Source organism: Equus quagga, chromosome 15, assembly GCF_021613505.1.
Source record: "Equus quagga isolate Etosha38 chromosome 15, UCLA_HA_Equagga_1.0, whole genome shotgun sequence".
Lineage (NCBI taxonomy): Eukaryota > Metazoa > Chordata > Mammalia > Perissodactyla > Equidae > Equus > Equus quagga.
In genome coordinates, this window is record NC_060281.1 from 73,218,731 (window position 1) to 73,238,098 (window position 19,368).

At 37.7% G+C, this 19,368-nt stretch overlaps 1 protein-coding gene across 3 annotated transcripts in view; it reads right to left on the bottom strand.

Moving 5' to 3' along the window:
• Window positions 1-19,368, bottom strand: part of NAA25 (N-alpha-acetyltransferase 25, NatB auxiliary subunit) — a 68,015-nt gene that overhangs the window by 14,098 nt on the left and 34,549 nt on the right. For all 3 annotated transcript variants that reach the window (XM_046639648.1, XM_046639649.1, XM_046639650.1), the window contains 9 exons: window positions 14,729-14,936; window positions 13,813-13,902; window positions 9,832-10,012; window positions 9,025-9,124; window positions 4,313-4,464; window positions 3,641-3,766; window positions 1,345-1,588; window positions 829-952; window positions 64-129 (listed from right to left, as the gene is read on the bottom strand). In XM_046639648.1, coding sequence (XP_046495604.1) covers window positions 64-129; window positions 829-952; window positions 1,345-1,588; window positions 3,641-3,766; window positions 4,313-4,464; window positions 9,025-9,124; window positions 9,832-10,012; window positions 13,813-13,902; window positions 14,729-14,936 — 1,291 coding nt within the window. The remainder of the gene's footprint in view (window positions 1-63; window positions 130-828; window positions 953-1,344; window positions 1,589-3,640; window positions 3,767-4,312; window positions 4,465-9,024; window positions 9,125-9,831; window positions 10,013-13,812; window positions 13,903-14,728; window positions 14,937-19,368) is intronic.

Sequence of the window (19,368 nt, forward strand, 5' to 3'; positions counted from 1 at the left end):
AAAAAAATGAGCTATTGTTAGACAATGAGATACAATACAGGAATCCACAGTAAGAGCACTCACCTTTTAATTGTTCTAGTAAAGACTTAAGACTATTCTCTACTCGCTCCTGGATCTCTGTTGTATCCTCTAAAATTTAAAAACAAAAAATGAAAAACTTCCCATTTATTTTTTTAGTAAGATAAAGAAGCAAAATCAATAACTCCAAGAAAGTCAAGGGCAAGGACATTTTCTTTTCTCTTAAGACCCAGAGGCACCTAAATTCCATCACTGAGAGACAGGCAGAAAGATGAAGTAAAGGAAAAGGAAAACGAAGGAGGAAGGGGAAGAGAAAAGGGAAAGAAAGGCATTAATTACCTTTCCACTTTCAAAAGTACTACCTCAAATTCTCTGGGAGGACTTGAAATCTATGTACTTCAAATACTCTAAATGACGAGATCTATAAACCTTATGATTTAGGGGGAAAAAAAAGTATGGGATATTTGTGATTCTCACTGGCTTAGGAAAAAACTCTTCTCCACAAAGTTTAGCGCTTCATTTTTAAGCAAAGAATTCAATCTGAAATCCAACAATATTTTAACAAAATAAGGAATTCTTCAACTTTTGGACCTAATAAGTGATTTTAAATATGGAAAGGGCTTAAGTTTCTAAAACATTACCTTGTAACCTATGAATGTACCTTCTTGGATATTAAACCAGACATTTCCCGAACAGCTTCCATCTCTTCCAAATTTTTCCAAATATGTGAGGTTATATATATTTTGTTGCATTTACTAAGTTTTCAATGACAAAGACCCAATTTATACACCCATGCAAGTGTATACTTACGTAAACCATTGGTGTCCAGCTCATAAATATCACTAACAAGATAAAAAGAACTGGTCTGACACTGAGAACAGCCAGAATTAAAGAATCCAGCCATTCTGGTAGGTACAGGACCAAGGAAAGGATACTGGAAAAGAAAGGAAAAAAAGAAATGTCCTTTGAATATATCTAAATTTATACAAAATAAGAAAACGAGGAAATATAACTACTGGATAAAAATCTATCTCAGTGATTAAGTTACAAAACACTGGTCAGCAAACTAATAATAATTAAATCGTGGTGAAAACAAAAACGCCGTATTAATTTGTTGATGACTATTAAAGATGTACCGTCATGAAAAAAGCTATTTTGCTTCTCCTCACCATCCACTTTGGATAGCAAAATTCATCTTTTCCCTATAGATGCCACAAACTAGAACAAAATACTGTTCTTCACTATTCACCCACCCCAAATTCCTCTTTTTAAAAAGAGAAGTCATAGATGATTGCAGCTGTGATGGTAAATACATATTGATGATACCTGAATTTCCTTCTCAATAAATCGCTTTCCCATCTCCATGGCGACCTCAAGCTGTTGAAGTAGCAAACGGAGAATATCAATTCGGGAGGATACACCGTTCTCAGTGGTCTTCTCCGAGTTCTTTGGCTCCACAGGGTGGTTAAGACTTGGAAGCCCACTGATCAGCCTCAATGTTAAAGAACGGATTTTTAACCACAGGGTCTCCTCCTCCAAGGAAAGTTTCTTATGTTCTTCAGAAACATCCCTTAAAAAGAAAGATCCCCACACCATCCATTTTATTCAATGTGTTACCTTTAATTCTTTCAAAGTTCATTTTCATCAGTCAAGACACCTTTGAATGGTCCCAGTTTTCATTTACTAGCTGAACGATCTTGGACAAACCAAAATCGTCCAAGTCCCCAGGACAGTATCCAGCAAATTGGAATGATAAACTCCCCAATATGTCATTTCCCTCTATTTCTCCTATTTCAACAAAATACATGATATAAAAATTTCAAATGACAGAAAAGTAAAAATTAGAAAGAATGTGCCCCAATAACCAAACACTCACAATATTAACAAGCCTGGTACAGATGCCTTCAGATTTCTGCAATACAATGTACAAAAATGCAACTGAAAATATTTCTATACTTTAATATATTTTAAACAAATGAGTTGACAGTATTTATACTATTTTGCAAACGGCATCTTTTTATGACAGTGTGTGCAGGAAAAAGTTAACATAGCAAACCTGAGCCTATTATCTTTAGAAGGGCGAGCTCGCAAGGTTTGCCCTCGGCTGATGTCTGGCAAGTTGGCACTCCAACCAGTGCCTAAATGATAAGAGTGGCTCACTAGGCCTAGAGGGTTTGTTCAAATCATATGGTTTATAGTGAACACCTGCTTTCCTTTTGGGAGTCTAAAATGTTGGTACACGCTAGACAGAAGGTACCTATGTAACCAGCCAATAAAAACCTTAGCACCAAATCTCTAATGGGCTTCTCTAGGCAGAAACATTGCACTTGCATCACTGCATTTTCTCACTGCTGGAGAAAGGAGCACATGTGGTATGTCCCATCACAGAAGGGAGAGAGCACTGAAGTCTGTGCGTAGAGTTCTCCAGACTTCACCTGTCTTTTTCCTTTGTTGATCCTGTCATGCATTCTTTTGTTATAATAAACCTTAGCTGTGACTGCAACTATATGTTAAGTCCCATGAGTCCTAGCAAATCACTGAATGTCATCTTGGCAATCCTCAAATAACAGTATATTCAGAACTCCCACATATACATATCTCTGCATGTTTGTGCACTTGTTTCCTTAGGTTTCACTTTCCTAGAAGACAGAATTGCTGAATTAAATGGTATATGGAGGGGCCGGCCCCGTGGACAAGTGGTTAAGTTTGTGCGCTCTGCTTCAGTGGCCCAGGGTTTCGCTGGTTCGGATCCTGGACTCAGACATGGCACCGCTCATCAGGCCATGCTGAGGCGGCATCCCACAAAGCACAACCAGAGGTACTCACAACCAGAGTATGCAACTAAGTACCGGGGGGCTTTGGGGAGAAGAAGAAAAAGAGAAAAAAGAAGATTGGCAACAGATGTTAGCGCAAGTGCCAATCTTTAAAAAACAAAAATGGTCTTTGGAACTTTCAATCTTGATACATATCACTAGTTTCCTATAGGAAGGTTATATTTACCCCCATGTAAATGCACAACAACCATTTTCCCCACAATCTTGTTGAGCACAAGTATTAATCTTTTTTATCTTTGTCTGACAGGTTAAAAAAAACTCTTCACTGCTTGTAAGGTCCATTTCTTTGAACTTCCTGTTAAGCCCTTTGCCCAGTTTGTTTTCTAGTTATCTTCTTGATTTATTAAGAGTTCTCTCTACATATGGAGGACATTAATATACATGAAATAATTTACCACATATCTTTAGAACTTGTTAAATTTACTTCTATATAGAAAGCTAATATTTACAGAGGTCAAATTCTTTGTTTCTAGATTTGATGTAATGCTAAGAAACCATTTAAAAATATTTTTTATATTTCTTCTATAATTTCTAAGGAGTTTTAGCATATAATCTTTAACGCATCTGGAATCTGTTTACATGTATACTGTGAAGGAGGATCTAACTTTTAGATTAGCCAGTAATCTCAACATAGGGGTGAGATTGATTTTCTTCCCTTGGTTTACCTATATTTTCTAGCCCTTACAACAAACATGTTATTATATTTGTGTAAAAAAAGAGATTTTTTAGATTCTTAGATTCATCCTAATTCTTTAAAAATAAATTGCTTCAAGTTAAATTCTAATTACCTGTCTTTTGGATCCCAGCTGAAGAAAACATTTAAGTCCCTGTTGTCTCGCAAGGCTTCCCATGGAATGTCATCTTCTTCTGGCCGAAGATTCATTGACTTTATACTTTCTGCTAAGCTGGTTGATCTGTGATATAGAAAATTTATTTATGTATTATTTCAATAGTAAAACAGCAATGAAAACATATTAGCCAGGACTTTGCTTTACTAAAAAGAAGGAAGGGAAAGAGGAGGGGAGGAAGGAAGGAAGGATTTACTACTAAGAAGTAAAGGCTCATATAAGGTGAAATGGAACCACACACAGATCATGCTGGCCTGCTACACAGCAAGAGAAAGGCATCTGGAAGCTCAAACAAAAGAAAGTAGATCAGCACTAATTCCTGAAATCCCATGTGTGCAGGGGAAGGAGAACCCTGCACACACCACGTGGACCAGGGTGATGCCCACGGTCTAGCTGGCTTCTACATGGAACCTTAGATGGTGCTGGAAGTACTCTATCATTGCCCATGACATGCACCAGGTTCTTTCCCCTTTCTTCCCCATCCCCCTACTTTTTCTTTGTTTTCCATTTTTCCTTAGCATAAGCCTGCTAATGTCACCCATGAGCCCAGTAATGGCTCTCAGCATCCAATCTAATCTCTTAGTTACCTTTTAGCTCTGGTGTAATACTTACATATTTGCTTCAAGTAGAAGGTCTAACAACATCCGTTCAGTACGGACTTGTGCAAAATGAAGAGAATTATTCAGCCTGTTCCTAAAAGCGATAAACTCTGGAATCTTCTCAAATGCACCATATTTGTAAGCTTGAATAATATATTCTGAGGTCTGGGAAGGAAAGACACCACCTCGGTATAAATATTTCACAGGTCACGCAAAGAAGGCAAACTTTGCCAGCCAAAACAAAACACTCAAACTAAAATTAAGTAAGATGCTGAAACTAATCTTTAAAGGTCTTGGTCATCAAGTAGAATATCAGCTTTCAGAAATTATATTTTTCTCTTTCCTATTCCAGAGTCAAATGTCTTCTTTACTGATATTACTAATTATGACACCCAGCTGCTGCTACCACTGCACAGACTTTCTCTGAGCAGTTATGTCTTTCAATTCAACAGGACTGAAGGTTTCTTTATACCACATCAGTCAAATGTTTGGTTAGTGCCATTATGGAAGGGATATTACTCCATGTTTTTCTGCATTTAAGATAAACTGTGTTTTGTACAAAGGTTCCAAAACCACCAATAATATAACCACCCCACCACCACCCCAAATAAAAATCCTACTCCAGAAAAAAAGACAGGCTGCTCCTTGGTTTTATTTCTGAATACCATATCACAAACATAGGGCATATGTGCATTACATCGGATAGAAGTAAGACAACAAACAAAAGACCTATAAAAATTCATATCCTAATCCATTCTGAGGACAGAAAGACTTCAAGATTGTCCATCCAAACTACATAAGACCTCTGCTGGAAAATTCCATAAACAAGTAAGTGAAGGGAACTCTCACCGCATGTGCTTTAATTTTAGATTAATACATATATGCAGATGAAACATTGTGAACAGAGGCAAGGTAAAGAATTCTAAACAGAAATTCTGGCACAATAGAAGAAAATCTCAGGGAAGAACATTTCATGGGTGTGGGCCTATGCCATCAGGACCAGAAGTCAGGAGGGCACCTTTTTGGGCCAAAGAAAGTGTTAAGCTCAAAGCTGATGTCTGCCCCAAAGATCCTTTCTAGAAAAGCCAGTCTTTTTGCACAGCCTCAGTCAGCTCTGCCCCCATTTCCATTATGACCAAATAATTCGCCCAGTAGTAAAATAGGCCAATAGTCAACAACGTACCCTCTGATATACAGCCTCGCAGGGTTCATTTCAGGCCGCGGGATTGCGCCACGGGCGCTAATTCAACTGCATTCGATGCGGCTTTTAAACCCCCATGGGACACCTCGGCGAGCTGTTTGCCTGCAGTATCTGGAGAAATTAAAGACGGACGGACACAAGAAAATTAAAAAGATTACTTGTGATCCTGCAGGTTTAAAGAAGGACTATCTGAAAAAGCTCAAGTGTACCTTCTAGCTTGATTAAAGGACAGAGATAAGCCCCATCAGGAAGAGGCCAGGATACCCTGAACACGTATGCCTATCCGATGGCCTCTTAGCTTGGAAAACAGCAAGGTATACCATCAGCCCTTGCAATAGGAACTTACAGCTTGAAAAAACCAGCTGCTTAGGAACATATGATCCAGCAATTAATCAGGATAAAACATGATTTGGTGATTCCAATTAAACTGATCAATTATAGTTCCAAATCCTGCTATGATTAAAGGAAAGAACCCAGCCTTACCGCGTATAGGGGCAGTTTTAATTTCTACTGATCCATGGAACACCACTTTAGAAAAAAGGCAACAGCTTTTAAAAGAGAAAAATAAGGGGCAACAAAGAGGGAATGTGGTCTTTTAACAAACTCAGAAGGTAACGGTAGTTCTCTGGCTTCTCTTTTTAAGATAGTCCCCCTTTAATGCTGCAGTAAAGGAGCACTGCAGAGCTAGAAAAGGGCTTGGCAGCTACCAACAGGACAAAGGCTAAGAAAGTACAACGATTTGAAGAAACAACCCCTTATTGGAACTGCAGGCAAAACTGGAAGCCACAGGCACTTTAAAGACTTCTGAATATCAGAGAATGTTGTCCGTAACCATTTCTACTCATTTACGCACCGATGAGGCTATTTAGATCCCATATGGATTCCTGAAATGAACCCTGGTCACTGTAAAAATTAGCAAAATACGTGGACATCAAATCCCTGAATAACGATCTTCATGAATACCTAAAATAGACACTTTTAAAAGGAAATTATTTTTTTAAGTAACTTTTGGAGACATGAAAATCTAGCTCTAATTCTTGTATTGTAAAAATCTATTTCAAAGTAAGATGACAGCAGACAATGACCTTTCCAGAAAGAAAATTCCTATGTAGACCTTAAAAATATAACTTTCAATCCCATAGCACAAAGCCTTACAAAGCAGAACACCAGATTTTCCATTTAAAAAATAAAAGTGTTCTTGCAAAGACCTAGGTGGGAACTGAAATACATCAGTCCCTCAAGGAGAAACCATCTGGGAATCCCAAAACTACCAGGAATAACAGACGTAGAGCACAGAGCTTTCGGTGTCCAGAGAGATGTTTCCAGCACTATCAGAAGGCTTAAGACATACAGTACAACACTAGAACTGTGATCCTCCTCAGCCTCACATTCCTACAGGAAACAGTCCACACCACAGTCTTCATTTTCCTGTTCTGGGACTCAGGCCAGGCATTAAGGTTTAAGGTGTGTTTTCCTTGCTGCGTTGTGTTTTGCTTTTGCCTCCAGGACCCCCCAAAGATTATCTACTTTAACATGATTAAATAAGCTCTGTCTTCTTAGCTAGTGGTATTACAAGCAGAAAAGTCCTAGTCCCAGATCAACAAAATGCTTTAATTTTATCAGGTTCAGCATCACATACATTCGGATAAACTACATTTAGTCACTCTTGCCACACACAACCATCAGAAAACATCAAAGATACAAAAAGCCACTGAGGACAAGAGCCCCTCTCAAATCGCTCCTAGGGATCTCCTTTCTCTATTACAATACTTTGGGTTGTTTTATTTTGCTTTGTATGCGTGTGTGTTTTGTTTTCAAAACAACTCTTCAGACATAGTATCTGTGGAAAAAAGTTAAAGCTTAATTTTTATTAGTATAAAATAATGCGACTTTATTGACTGAATCAGGAATATGGTTCTTGTAGAATGCTGGATAATTAAAAACTGGAGTAAAACCAGCCACCAGGCTTAGATTAATCACTTATTTACCCCTCCATTCCCACCTCAAAGCTATTTCAGAAACAAAACTTTGAAAAGGATTCTTCAGTAAATCAAACGTTTCTTTAATCTCTTCCTTAGAAATACAGAAATGAGAACCAGAATAATGAGATTTGAGGAACGCTTTTCTTTTCTTCTGAGTTAGTGAAACTTCTTGAAAAGAGAAGGACAAGCACAGATACTTGAACACACAGTGAAAACTGACAGATTTATAACTCAACTGCCCACTCACGCTAGATTTTAAACACCCAAGGTCCTAGAGATGCCCTTCTGACCTCTAAGCCAGGCCAGCACTTTCTGAGCGATATGTTCAAAGGCTAATGCCTACTTCCCTCTTTCCCTGATCAGGACCTACAGCACGAAATAGGGTCTGAACAGATAGAACAATCACTGTCGGGGAGGGGAGCTATATCGGGAAGGAGTATAGGGCTTAAAAGGCAACTGAGAGATGCACAGCTCACCATCCCTTACTGCACCAGACCTCCAGGCCATGCCCTGAAGCTTGTCAAAACATAATTATCACAAGCTGAAGACAACAAACCTATATTCCAGTGTTCAGAAATGCTTCTGCCCTACCTTCTATTTAATACATCCCTAAAGAATTAGATGGCAGACGGATTAGCCATAGCTGTTATAGTTATAAAAGAATTTTTTTTGAAAATCCTCATGAGTGTTTGCCAAGAAGCCCAGAAACCACCTTCCTTGCCAAGTTCCTTAGTTGCTGTTAGATCACGAAAATGGAAAGCTCTGGGCAGATATCTGGCATGGCCAAATTGCAGGTGATGGGTCTTACAAGCACGAGAACCAAGTAGGCAGTGACCATCCCCGAGACATGCCTTCTCTCCATGTTTCCGAGAGGTTTTGCATAGCTGGTTGACTGAGGAGAAACCATACAGTTTTCCCACAAAAACTGCTTAACTGACAAGTGAAGACCAAGTCTGCTTGCAGTGAAAAATATGGTGCAAATCCCATCCTTTCATTATGGCACACAGAAGCTCTACCTTATTTATTGCTACTTTAAAAAACATACTATTGACCTAAGTTTCTTGAAATGTCCTCCAATTGGTCAATTTTATAATCCTAAGAAAATATAAGTGTACTCGCTTTTGGCAAAGAGCACAGTGGTTACAAACTTTAGAAATAAATAAAAGTAACAGAGAGCAGCTGCTGCCACAGACTCTCACACGGCATCCAAGGTTATAAACTCTTATGGGCTACTTCTGATACCCTTGGAAAAAGTCTCTCAGAGATTAAAAGACAGATCTAAGAGGCATAACACTTCCTATCAATACTCAGTTTTAAATGCACCTTTGCATGGATTGTATTAAACACTCCCATTCTAACAACCACAGACAACTCTTTCCCTCTACCTGAGAGCCTTGGCCAGCAAGCTATGGCCTGCGGACACTTGCAAGGAGAGCATGGTGCACCTCAGCACGTGCACTTGTGACACAAGGGAAGACGCTCTCTGAATTGTGTGCATTCAGCAGGCAAGACCATATTTAAAAAAATTTCTTTTTCACTTACATCTTTCTGGTTGGAGTGGAAAAACCTGAGTGCAAAGTTACAGGATTGGGATGCAGCAGCATACTGACCTAGGGATCCAGCGTATCGGGTCAAAAGATAACTAGGTTGGAAGGAAAGAAAAAAAACATGTTATACTTACCCACCTCTAGTACCAAATACCACACTTCAAACTACTATGGCAGAGAAATAGCTAGACATATTGAAAAAGTTCAAACACCCTGCCATAGAAATAATCTAATTCACAGAATCAGATTAAAAAAAAAGAGAGCGAGAGAGCAAAGTTAATTGAGTTTTGTGGAAGTTCTATGCCATGCTTTCTTACACCCAGATGATCAATGGAACACAAGTTATAGGAGAACAAAAGGCTGTCTTCCTAAAACAGCTCTAGAGGGGATAGAGAAAATAGCCTTGATTCATCACAAAGAAGAGTCAAAATACAAATTCAAAGGATCTCTGAGGTCAACAAATAAAGTACATGTGTCAAACTCAACTGCAAGGCAGAAATAAAGGCTTCCAAACAATGTGTGTGCTAAGAAAAAGGGTTCACAGCATACAGCTGTTTGCTGTCTCTGGGGAAAACTTTCCTACCATTTCTAAATTGTACAAAGTTAAAAATTACCACAAAATGCTGGGAGACATAAAACTCTTTCTGCTTTGCAGTGGGTATAAAATAGGTGATTATTTACTCTAAAAAACTTAATACCAGGAACAACTTTACTGCTAAAATCAAAAAGCTAGAGTTCCATGTATAAGGACCCCCACACCGGTGTAGCTGGCTGCTCATTATTCAGAGTATATACTACCAACCCAATGGTGTCATGCTGGATATGCTTAGCGTCAAGGCTGGAGTACAGATCCACCACTGGTTCAAATGCCCCTAGCATACAGTAGATTCGAACAAGCAGCAATTTGAATTGAGCATTGGAAGGGCTGTGTGTTAATCCCTCTTCCAGCAAAGTCAGGGCCTGCCACACAGCAGTCTCGTCACCTAGAACCAAAATATAACAGCATTATCCACAGATCTTGACAGCAAATGGAGGTTTCTCAAAAACAAAACCCAAAACCTTACTGATATCATCACCTTCCTCAAGTATTCCAAGAATGAGTTTAGGTGGCAGAGAACAAATTTTAGATACACACCTGTAAGCAAAATAAGGAATTTCCCTGAATAGGCAGTCCCTCAGTAGTTACTTCAGTTCTTAAAATATGCATATGAAAACCATGGAAGCTTTAAGCTGCTAGGTCTTATGGAGGGAATTCACAGAATCTCACAGAATCCTCAATTCTAAGAGATGGATTTTGAAGGAGAACTGGAGTCCACCAACATTCCCAGTACAGGATTTTCTCCATAAGATCCCAGACAGATGCTGTCTCTAGACAACACTTTTCTTCCATATATAACTCTACTAACAGGATGTCAAATAATATTTGAAAAAAACTGCTCATTAACAATCAAACTAAAATGATACACTTTTTGGCCTAACAAAATTCAAAAGGATACATGCTTCAATAGTCTTAAAGATTAAGTAACTTCCCTTTTATGAATCTATCTAAAGAAAATAATATGAAATGCAGACAAAGCTTTATATACAAAAATATTCATTGTATTAGTAAAACCCACACATGGAAACATCCTACAACCACTTGACATTAATGAAGAGTTTTTAACAAGGGAAAACACTTATGCAATAATATTCAATAAAACACACACACAGAATTCAAATTGTGTGTGTGAAGAGTTGGTTTCAAGTCTACAAAACATGCAGAGAAAGAGAGTAGAAAACATATAAAGATGTTACAGTGCCTTTTGGAAGCTGGAACAGTGAGATTAAAATAAACTGTTTTCTGGGCTGTACCCTTGGCCTGGCAGCTAAGTTTGGCGTGCTTTGCTTCGGCAGCCCAGGTATGGTTCTCAGGCGCAGACATATACCACTTGTCAGCGCCATGCTGTGGTGGTGACCCACATACAAAATAGAGGAAGACTGGCACAGATGTTAGTTAGCTCAAGGTGAATCTTCCTCAGCAATCAATCCATCAAACAATCAATAAATAAACTGTTTTCCAAAATTTTACAAGCTACTTTTACAGTCAGAAAAAACAGCTAAAATAAAAGCTCCACACACTGAGCTTTTAAAATTATAATCTACATGATTTTTCCAAGAGAAAAGAAACAAGATATAACCAAAAAGTGGGACTTTAAATATCATGCATAAATCCTACCCAAAGCATGCAAACTACCCATAATCTGCTCAAACTACCTTATGATTTTCATGTATTCCTTTGGAACTATAATTACTTTTACACAGTAGTAATCAGAGCATAGACCCAATTTTGTGGTCTGCTCTTTCACTTTTAAGTGTTTTCCCATGTTGCTACCTGGTCCTCACAATTGTAATTTATTTAATTCAACACTCTAAACTCTACCTAAATTCTGAAGCAACACTAGATATAAGACCCAGAGATAAGAGTCACAGGTGGTTCTTGGCCTCAAGAGTCTTAGAATTGAGTAGAAGAGAGCTGGACAATTAGAGAAAATAGATAATTTTAAGAAGTCCTAGTTATTCAAGGATAACTAGTAACAGAAAATAAAATCTTAAACATTTCTTTAAAATGGAAACAAAATTTCAAAGTAAATAGCAAAAAAAAAGTTTAATTTACACTTCTTCCTGAACTATTAAACCAAATATTATGAAGACATTTATTATTTTATTTTGCAAAATTTAGGATATAACTACAACTCTATGCAAATTCTTCACCAAATCAAAAAAGCATCAAGGGTTGATGAGGTTTTTTCGGAGACTAAATTTTCTAACTAAATTTTGTAATACAAAAAAATGATAGAAGATAAATAAGTTCTGGGGATGTAATGTACAGCATGGTGATTATAGTTAACAATACTGTATTGTATATTTGAAAGTTGTTAAGAGTAGACTTAGTTCTCATCACAAGGAAAAAAATTCTAACTATTTGAGGTGAAGGATGTTAACTAAACTTATTGTGGAAATCATTTCACAATATACACATGTATCAAATCATTAGGTTATTTACCTTAAACTAGTATAACGTATTATGTCAATCATATCTCAGTAAAACTGAAGGGAAATAAATGACATCCTTCACTCCCCATTTTACTTTTGCAGCATAATCATAAAGAAATGCCTTTTTGCAGAAGTATTTGAGAGCATCATCAATTTCTTAAAGCACTCTTCTTAATCCTTTCACATTCGAATCAGTCTCTTTCAACATCCTCACCAATTTTGTACAGATTTCTAACTTTTGCCAGACACACCTTGAACAGTGTCCATGCCTATGATTGGAGCACTTCAACATCACTTTCACTGACTTCAAGAAATCTTACATCTTAACTATAATTAAGGAAATCTGCAATTTCCTATGTATTTGCACTGTATGATTTTGAACAACTTCTTTATCTATTGTTATGAGGCTAAATGAGCTAATTCGTGTAAAGCACTTTTGGGTGCCTGATGATCAACAAATGTTAGTTGTTACTATTATTACATTGTCAGATATCTTGCTCAAAAAACAAGAGACCAGCAAACCATCGTCACCATGGGCAAGAATGGATTCTAGTGATAGGTGGGAAAGGGTATTTGTGTAGGGACCAAGTTACCAAGTAGTGAGTTAGTTAATGGTTTTTACATTAAGATGACTTTTACAGTCCTATGCAACCTCATAAATCTGGGGCTCAAGAGAGCAAATACTCTGAGAAAAAGGATTTCACCCCTATCTGTTACAATACAGTGTAACAAGTACTATCACATGGGTATACACAATGTCCTACAAAAGTTAGGAAGGGACATGAAATCTGCAATGAGGAAGGGGTGAAATCAAGACAGGTTTGTCAGAGACACTGATTGAATAAAAGTCTGATGGAGGAGGTAAGAAAGTTATTTCAAAGACAGGCAACATGATGTTCAACGATAGTAGCAAAAAAAAAAAAAGTAGATTCAGGGCTATGAGTACGTAAGAATCTGGAGATGTAGTGAGAAGCTGGATTAGAAAGAGCACTGTAAACTATCCTAAAAAGGTTGACCTTTACCCTCAGGAAAATAGGGCACCTCTAAAGGATTTTAAGCATGAGGATGATAGTTTCAAAACTGAACGCTCCGTAAAACGATCCGTGAGGGTAGAGGTTGTGTCTATCTTGCACACCACTGTCTCCCCAGCCCTTTGTTTCTTCTGTAGGTCATTTTTATGAATAATATGCAATAAGTACCTAAAGTTATTTTTTCCCAAAAACTGCTAATCAGAGAAAATGTGAGCGGGTGAGCCCTAAAGAAAAGGCAATCTCAATACCATTTGCTGAATCATCCTTCTCTTGCTCAATGACTCACAAGGCTTTCTTTACCATGTATTATATTTTTGTCTTAAAAGAGCTAATCAGAACTATATTCCAAATAGAGTGCATTTTTCTGTATATAAATTTTTTAAGTGAGTATAAAGAGCTCTTCTGCTCCATGGTCCTACACATCTATCTCTCAATCAGTTTCTCCGTATTTAATTACTATAACTTTGTAATAGGTGTTTACAGTCATTACTCACTATTAAGAAACATTTAAAAGCAGAACAGATATCCACTTATTTAAGATTATCCTGATTACAGGGAGAGGGCCACTTGGAGCCTTGTTCTTCCAGAAGCACCCTGGAGAAGCACAAGGAAGAAAAACCTAAAAGCATAGATCAAATTCTTGGGTTATGTGATTCGTCTAAGGATCTATAACCAATAAAAACAAAGAGTAAAGTTAAATGGAAGTCACTGCTCCTTACCTGTTTCCCTCCATATATCAATGAGCACATGGACAGCAAGGAGACAGTAATAGTCTGAAAATTGCAATTCGGTTTTCAAACAGGATTTCCCTATAGGGAAAAAAATCATATCTATATTTTAACATTTATTCAACTGTTACTGCCCCAAAGGAGTTTTTTAAAGCAGGAAAGTGACAGGAGGGAGAAGAGAAAAGAGGAAAAGAAAATGAGAAGAATGGGGTAAACACCAGAAGAAAAATATAAGCCATGAATCAAAGGATTCAAAAGAAAGTGAGACCACACTCTGCTGGAGCAGAAGGAGGGGTTCCAGAACAGAGGTGACATCTGAAATGGTCCCAAAGGGAGAGCAGCAAGATTTGGAAGAAGGTTTTAGGTGAAGAAAAGAAGTCAAGGACCATGTATAACTAAAGCAATACTATGCTCATTACTTCACCTAATATTTTAGAATAAAGTTAAGAGAAATATTGATATCATCTAGTCAGACAATTTATATTTTATCACATATATCTAGCAATCTGAAGATCATCTACTTCTAAACTAAATATTTAGTTTACAATGTACCACATTCCTTTTGTGCACTTACATAGACTATATATTAAGAATATTATGGCCTATAAGCAGAAAATGTAACCATTATCACAAATTCTCTGCAATTCACATGCGCCCCAATATGATAAAGAGTCAGCTCCCAGATCAGCAAGAATATGGACAACTGGAAGCCAATTATAATTATTGAAAACTCTAAGCTTAAGAAAGGCTTTGCATTTTATTACCTGGCACTTTTTATTATTTGTCCCACTTGACAAAATATTCTCTTTGCTGAACTCATTAAAACAGCATGCTATGAGTAATAAAAAAGTGACTTCTGAGCCCTAGCAGATCAGGGAACTACTGCACATTTTGAAAGGTTGCTCACCAAATTCCAGTCCATGCTGGTACCTTAACATCAGTTCTCTAACCACACTCAGTTTCTGATTTTTATCCATAGTGTGGTACAAGCCAAGCAACCTTGTCAGCTGCACCACACATAAATGCTGCTGCAGAGCTCTGATGTCAGCAGGCAGTGCCAGCTTATCTTCTGTCGGTGTCGACAAAGGAACAACTCCAAGCAACTGATTAATAAACTGCAAAGTGAGAAAAAAGGAGTAATGGTCTCAAAACAGAACTAGTCTTTAGTAGGCCACAACAAATATTGAAATGGTCTAGAAAAAGACATCAAGAAAAAATGCAAATTAAAACCCCTTTAGTATACCATTTTCTATTGGCTAAAATTGCTAAAACAAAAAAATATCTAACAGCACACAATGCTGGTGAAACTCCAGTGAAACTGGCACACTCATTCATTGCTGGCCAAAAGTATTTTGTCAATACCATGTATTATACACACTAAAAGACTAAGAATTGTGAAAATGTTTCATAAATTATAACCCCTCAACATAATTTATAATGTAGCAATGAAAAAGTTTAATCAGGAAGACTGTAGAAAAGAGCAGATTACAAACCAACCCAACTAACCTACAATTATACCGATATACAAATAAATTCTTTAAGGAAACATTACACATTGAAAGGAATGGTTATGTCACGTCAGTGGCCTTAAACTGCTTTTTCAATTAAAGTTTTCATTTTGAGATAATCGTGGATTCACATGCAATTCTAAGAAATAACACAGAGATCCCATGTACCCTTTACCCAGTTTCTCCTAACGATAATATCTTGCATTAAAATGTTTTTAGTTCTTTAAATTTGGCAAGAATTCAAAAAAACCCCAGTTCCAGTCCCACATTTATTCAAAACAGGCTTATTTTCACTCATTTCCAAAATCCTAATAAAATGACAATAAACAACAAAAAAGAAATCAACCCCCAAGGATTAAGAGCATGTGAAGAGATGACAGCAAATAAAAACCATGAACAAGATTTCAAAAGAGAAAAAGTAAAAGGACAGGTGCTAAGTAATAACCAAAGTATTGTGTTGGGGCCAAGAAAGCTGAAATCTAACAGTCTGCAACGAGGAGGATACCAATAAGCAGCAAGCCTATTCCAGCAACAGGACCTTGGAAGACTCAGAAGGGCACCAGGTATCTCTGAAGGATAAAGTGCTAATGGTACTGAAACAGGAGAATTTGCTAAATTCTGTCAAGGAAGTTAGACCTCTCCCCAAGTTCACAGACAGACTTCCTAAATCCAGCAGAAGCCTGGAGTTTTCCTACCAGAAGCTGAACCAGAGACACTGTAGATTCAGGGACAGCAGGCATAGCTGGAAATGGGGATAAAGTAAAGCTTTGCTTATTCAGTGAGGAGAGCCCCAACCCACCTCCTCCTCCTCCCAACCAGACCCCAGAATGCTACCAGCCAAATGTCTAAGTGCCCAGATAGAGACAGTGGCAAACAGGCCCTGTGAAAAGTATTTCTGAGGTGAGGAGTGAGGGGAGGTTTAGGGGAGAACGGAACAGATCTATCACCTCATCTTTTAGACTACAGTAAGAGGAGTCTTGTATCTTTATGGTTTTGTCAGACTGATGGGGATGAATCGAACAGAAACATATTAACTCCAAGAAAGAAAGCTGTGCAAGAAAGGTAATCCCCATATACGAAGTGGCTCAGCTGTGAATACTTACAGCCATAAAAACAGAAATACTGAATAATGACTGAAGTATACGGGGGGCGGGGGCGGAGTATGTAAGGGGAGAAGTGGGATGTTATAAACGAAATGATCACCTTCCACAGTAGGACACCAATAGATGAAGACTATAACTGTAAAAATAAACAAACAGCTATACCAGCCTCTAATTTAGAAATATGGAGGTAAATAACAGAAGAAACAGGTAAGAGATGAAAGTGATTTGCCAGTAGAGAGCCAGAAGGAGGGGTAAGGATGGCAAAAGCTGCTATTGTCTTTCAATGTAAGACTTGTAGTATTAGCTGACTTTTTCAAATTTATACATGCAATTTTTTGATACAAATAAAAACTAAATTACAATAAAATCCCACTCATCGTGCAGTTTCACAACTGTAATGATTTTGCTTCAATTCGTCTACAATTGTATGAATTTTAATTATTGCAATCAAATCACATTGGTAACAAAGAAACTATAGCACTAGTCTTCATGTTTGTGATTAAATGCCTATATAGTTTCAACTGCCAGCTCTTTCATTCTTGTAAGCCATTTTTTATATTAGTTATGCTTATTATTAATGCCTTCTTTAGTGAAAGCTAAAGAAGAATCTTCCAAACAAGTTGTCATGAAACAACACATTCATTCTTTATTCTAGTCTGTACAGTTCTACTGTTATGCAAAAAACCCCCTTTGAAAACTGGAATCACTTTATTGTTTAGCTTAAAACCCCAAGGCAAAGGAAACAAAAGATAAAAACATCACCCTGGGTGAGCCACTCCAGGACAACTGGATTCAACGGCCCACTTTTAGGGGTTAGTCCCATTTTTAAAAGATTTGGCTCCTAATTCACTAGGACAAAGTTCTCAGCTTGAACCTCACTTGGACAGTATGCAGTCCTCTGACAAACACACAGCTGAGCGGCAGGATTTTTAGCTACTGAAGTCATCCTACATTTAAAAAGTTGTGGCAGCAAAATTACCCCTTCCCAATGAAAAACTTACAAAGGACTACAAAACTCACTGCAACAGCTTTAAATCCTTTGTCTCACAGAACAATGACTACCTTATCACTGCTAGTATTCTAGCATTTCTAGAGGGTTCCTCTCAATTGATCATCACTATATGGGGTCACAGGAGATGACCTAAGATTTTCAAACATATCAATAAAGTAGAGCTGCTGCTACTAGATTCATATTAACAAACCTTTACGCATCTCAGCTGAAGGCAATGTAAGTGTTCCTCTAATGCAGCCCCATCATGCGATGCTTCAACTTATGAGACGGTAACCACTGTAAGACATGATGGACTATTCCCTGTCTTAGTGCTCAGCATTTATTATGCGCAACAAACACTTACTGAATGAACCTCTCCCATATCGTTCTAGATTCTGCTTAAATCTCTCCAGTAACATGAAACTCACATACTGTATTTTTAGAGAATTCTGACTACTAAAAAGATCTTTTTTCTCACTGAGCCAAACTCTGAATTCCCTCTAACAACTTCTTGCTGGTCCCAATTCTCATCTCTCTTCTACAAGAGAGTTTTTCATTTTTCAAATATGAAAAAGGAAGTACTCTGTCCTCACCAGACCAAACCTCTCTCTTCCACTTGACCATTTCTCTCTCATATGCTTTCAAATCCTCCTACAACCCAGAACCCTCTTTTCTGGCTATGTTACTATTTATCCAGAAACTTCTAAAGGTTGGCCTGAGCCCTGTAAGGACAGCATCCCAAGAAGAGCTTTACTGAACCAAAGTGAACAGTGACAGTCATTGCAGAATCCAATGAGACCACTGGCTACTTACCAGTTTGAGAATGCACTGTTCCATCTGCCCTAGATGTGTAGCCTCAAGACTGCCAAAGTGTCAAGCCCTGGTGGGCTGAAGATATGGTCACCAAACAAATATTCAAGTCATCTCTACTGTGCTCCCAATGCACTTCATACACTCCACATGGGGATGACAGAAGGCTTTCTGGAAGAACAGGTGGTGGCAGCCCAGTGACAAGAAGACTTTCAATCTTCACTAATCACAGAGTTTTTTACGAGTAAAGCAAAGTCATAGTCAGTATACATGCCACGATTTCTTTATATGGTGCTCTATCCTACCTTAGGCACACTGTTCTTCTAAGTGGTAGAATACTCCAATTGCCCTTTACCAAGGATACTCTGGGCTAAATGCCAAAATCCTTTAATGTGGAACACGGTATAAAGTTCCCATCAATGGGTGAGAAATCTGACCCAATACATGTTGCTATGGAGGAGAAGTCTAAAGATAAGGTTCTCCATCTCAGTGTGTAACTGATTTATATTTGTTCATTCATATCAAAAACTCCCAATACATGACAATTGACTACAATGTGGTACCCTGATTAGAACCCAGAATGAAAAAAGACATTAATAGAAAAACTGCAGAAATCCAAATAAAGCCTAGAGGTTAGTTAACAGTAATGCAGCAATGCCAGTTTCTTAGTTTTGAAAAATGTACCTCATAACTTAAGATGTTAACATTAGGGGAAGCTGGGTGAAGGGTATAGTATAACTTTCTGTACTATCTTCATGACTTTTCTATAATCTAACATTATTCCAAAATACTAATGTTTATTTTTTTAAATCCCTAAGACTTAGAGTTTCAGATTGCCTCAGCAAGAATAAATCATAATTAATGATTAACTGTTATAGCTTCCAGCAAATCAGAGACAAGACATTAAAAGGAGAGTCTACTGGACTTCATCAAAATTTAAAACTTTGCTCTACAAGGGATCCTGTTAAGAGGATGAAAAGACAAGGTAGAGGCTGGGAGAAAATATTTGAAACCACATATCCAACAAAGAACTTGTATCTAGTATATCTACAGAACTCTCAAGACTCAACAGTAAAAAATAAAAACAGGGTCCAGGCCCATAGCGTAGTAATTAGGTTCAGAGTGCTCTGCTTCA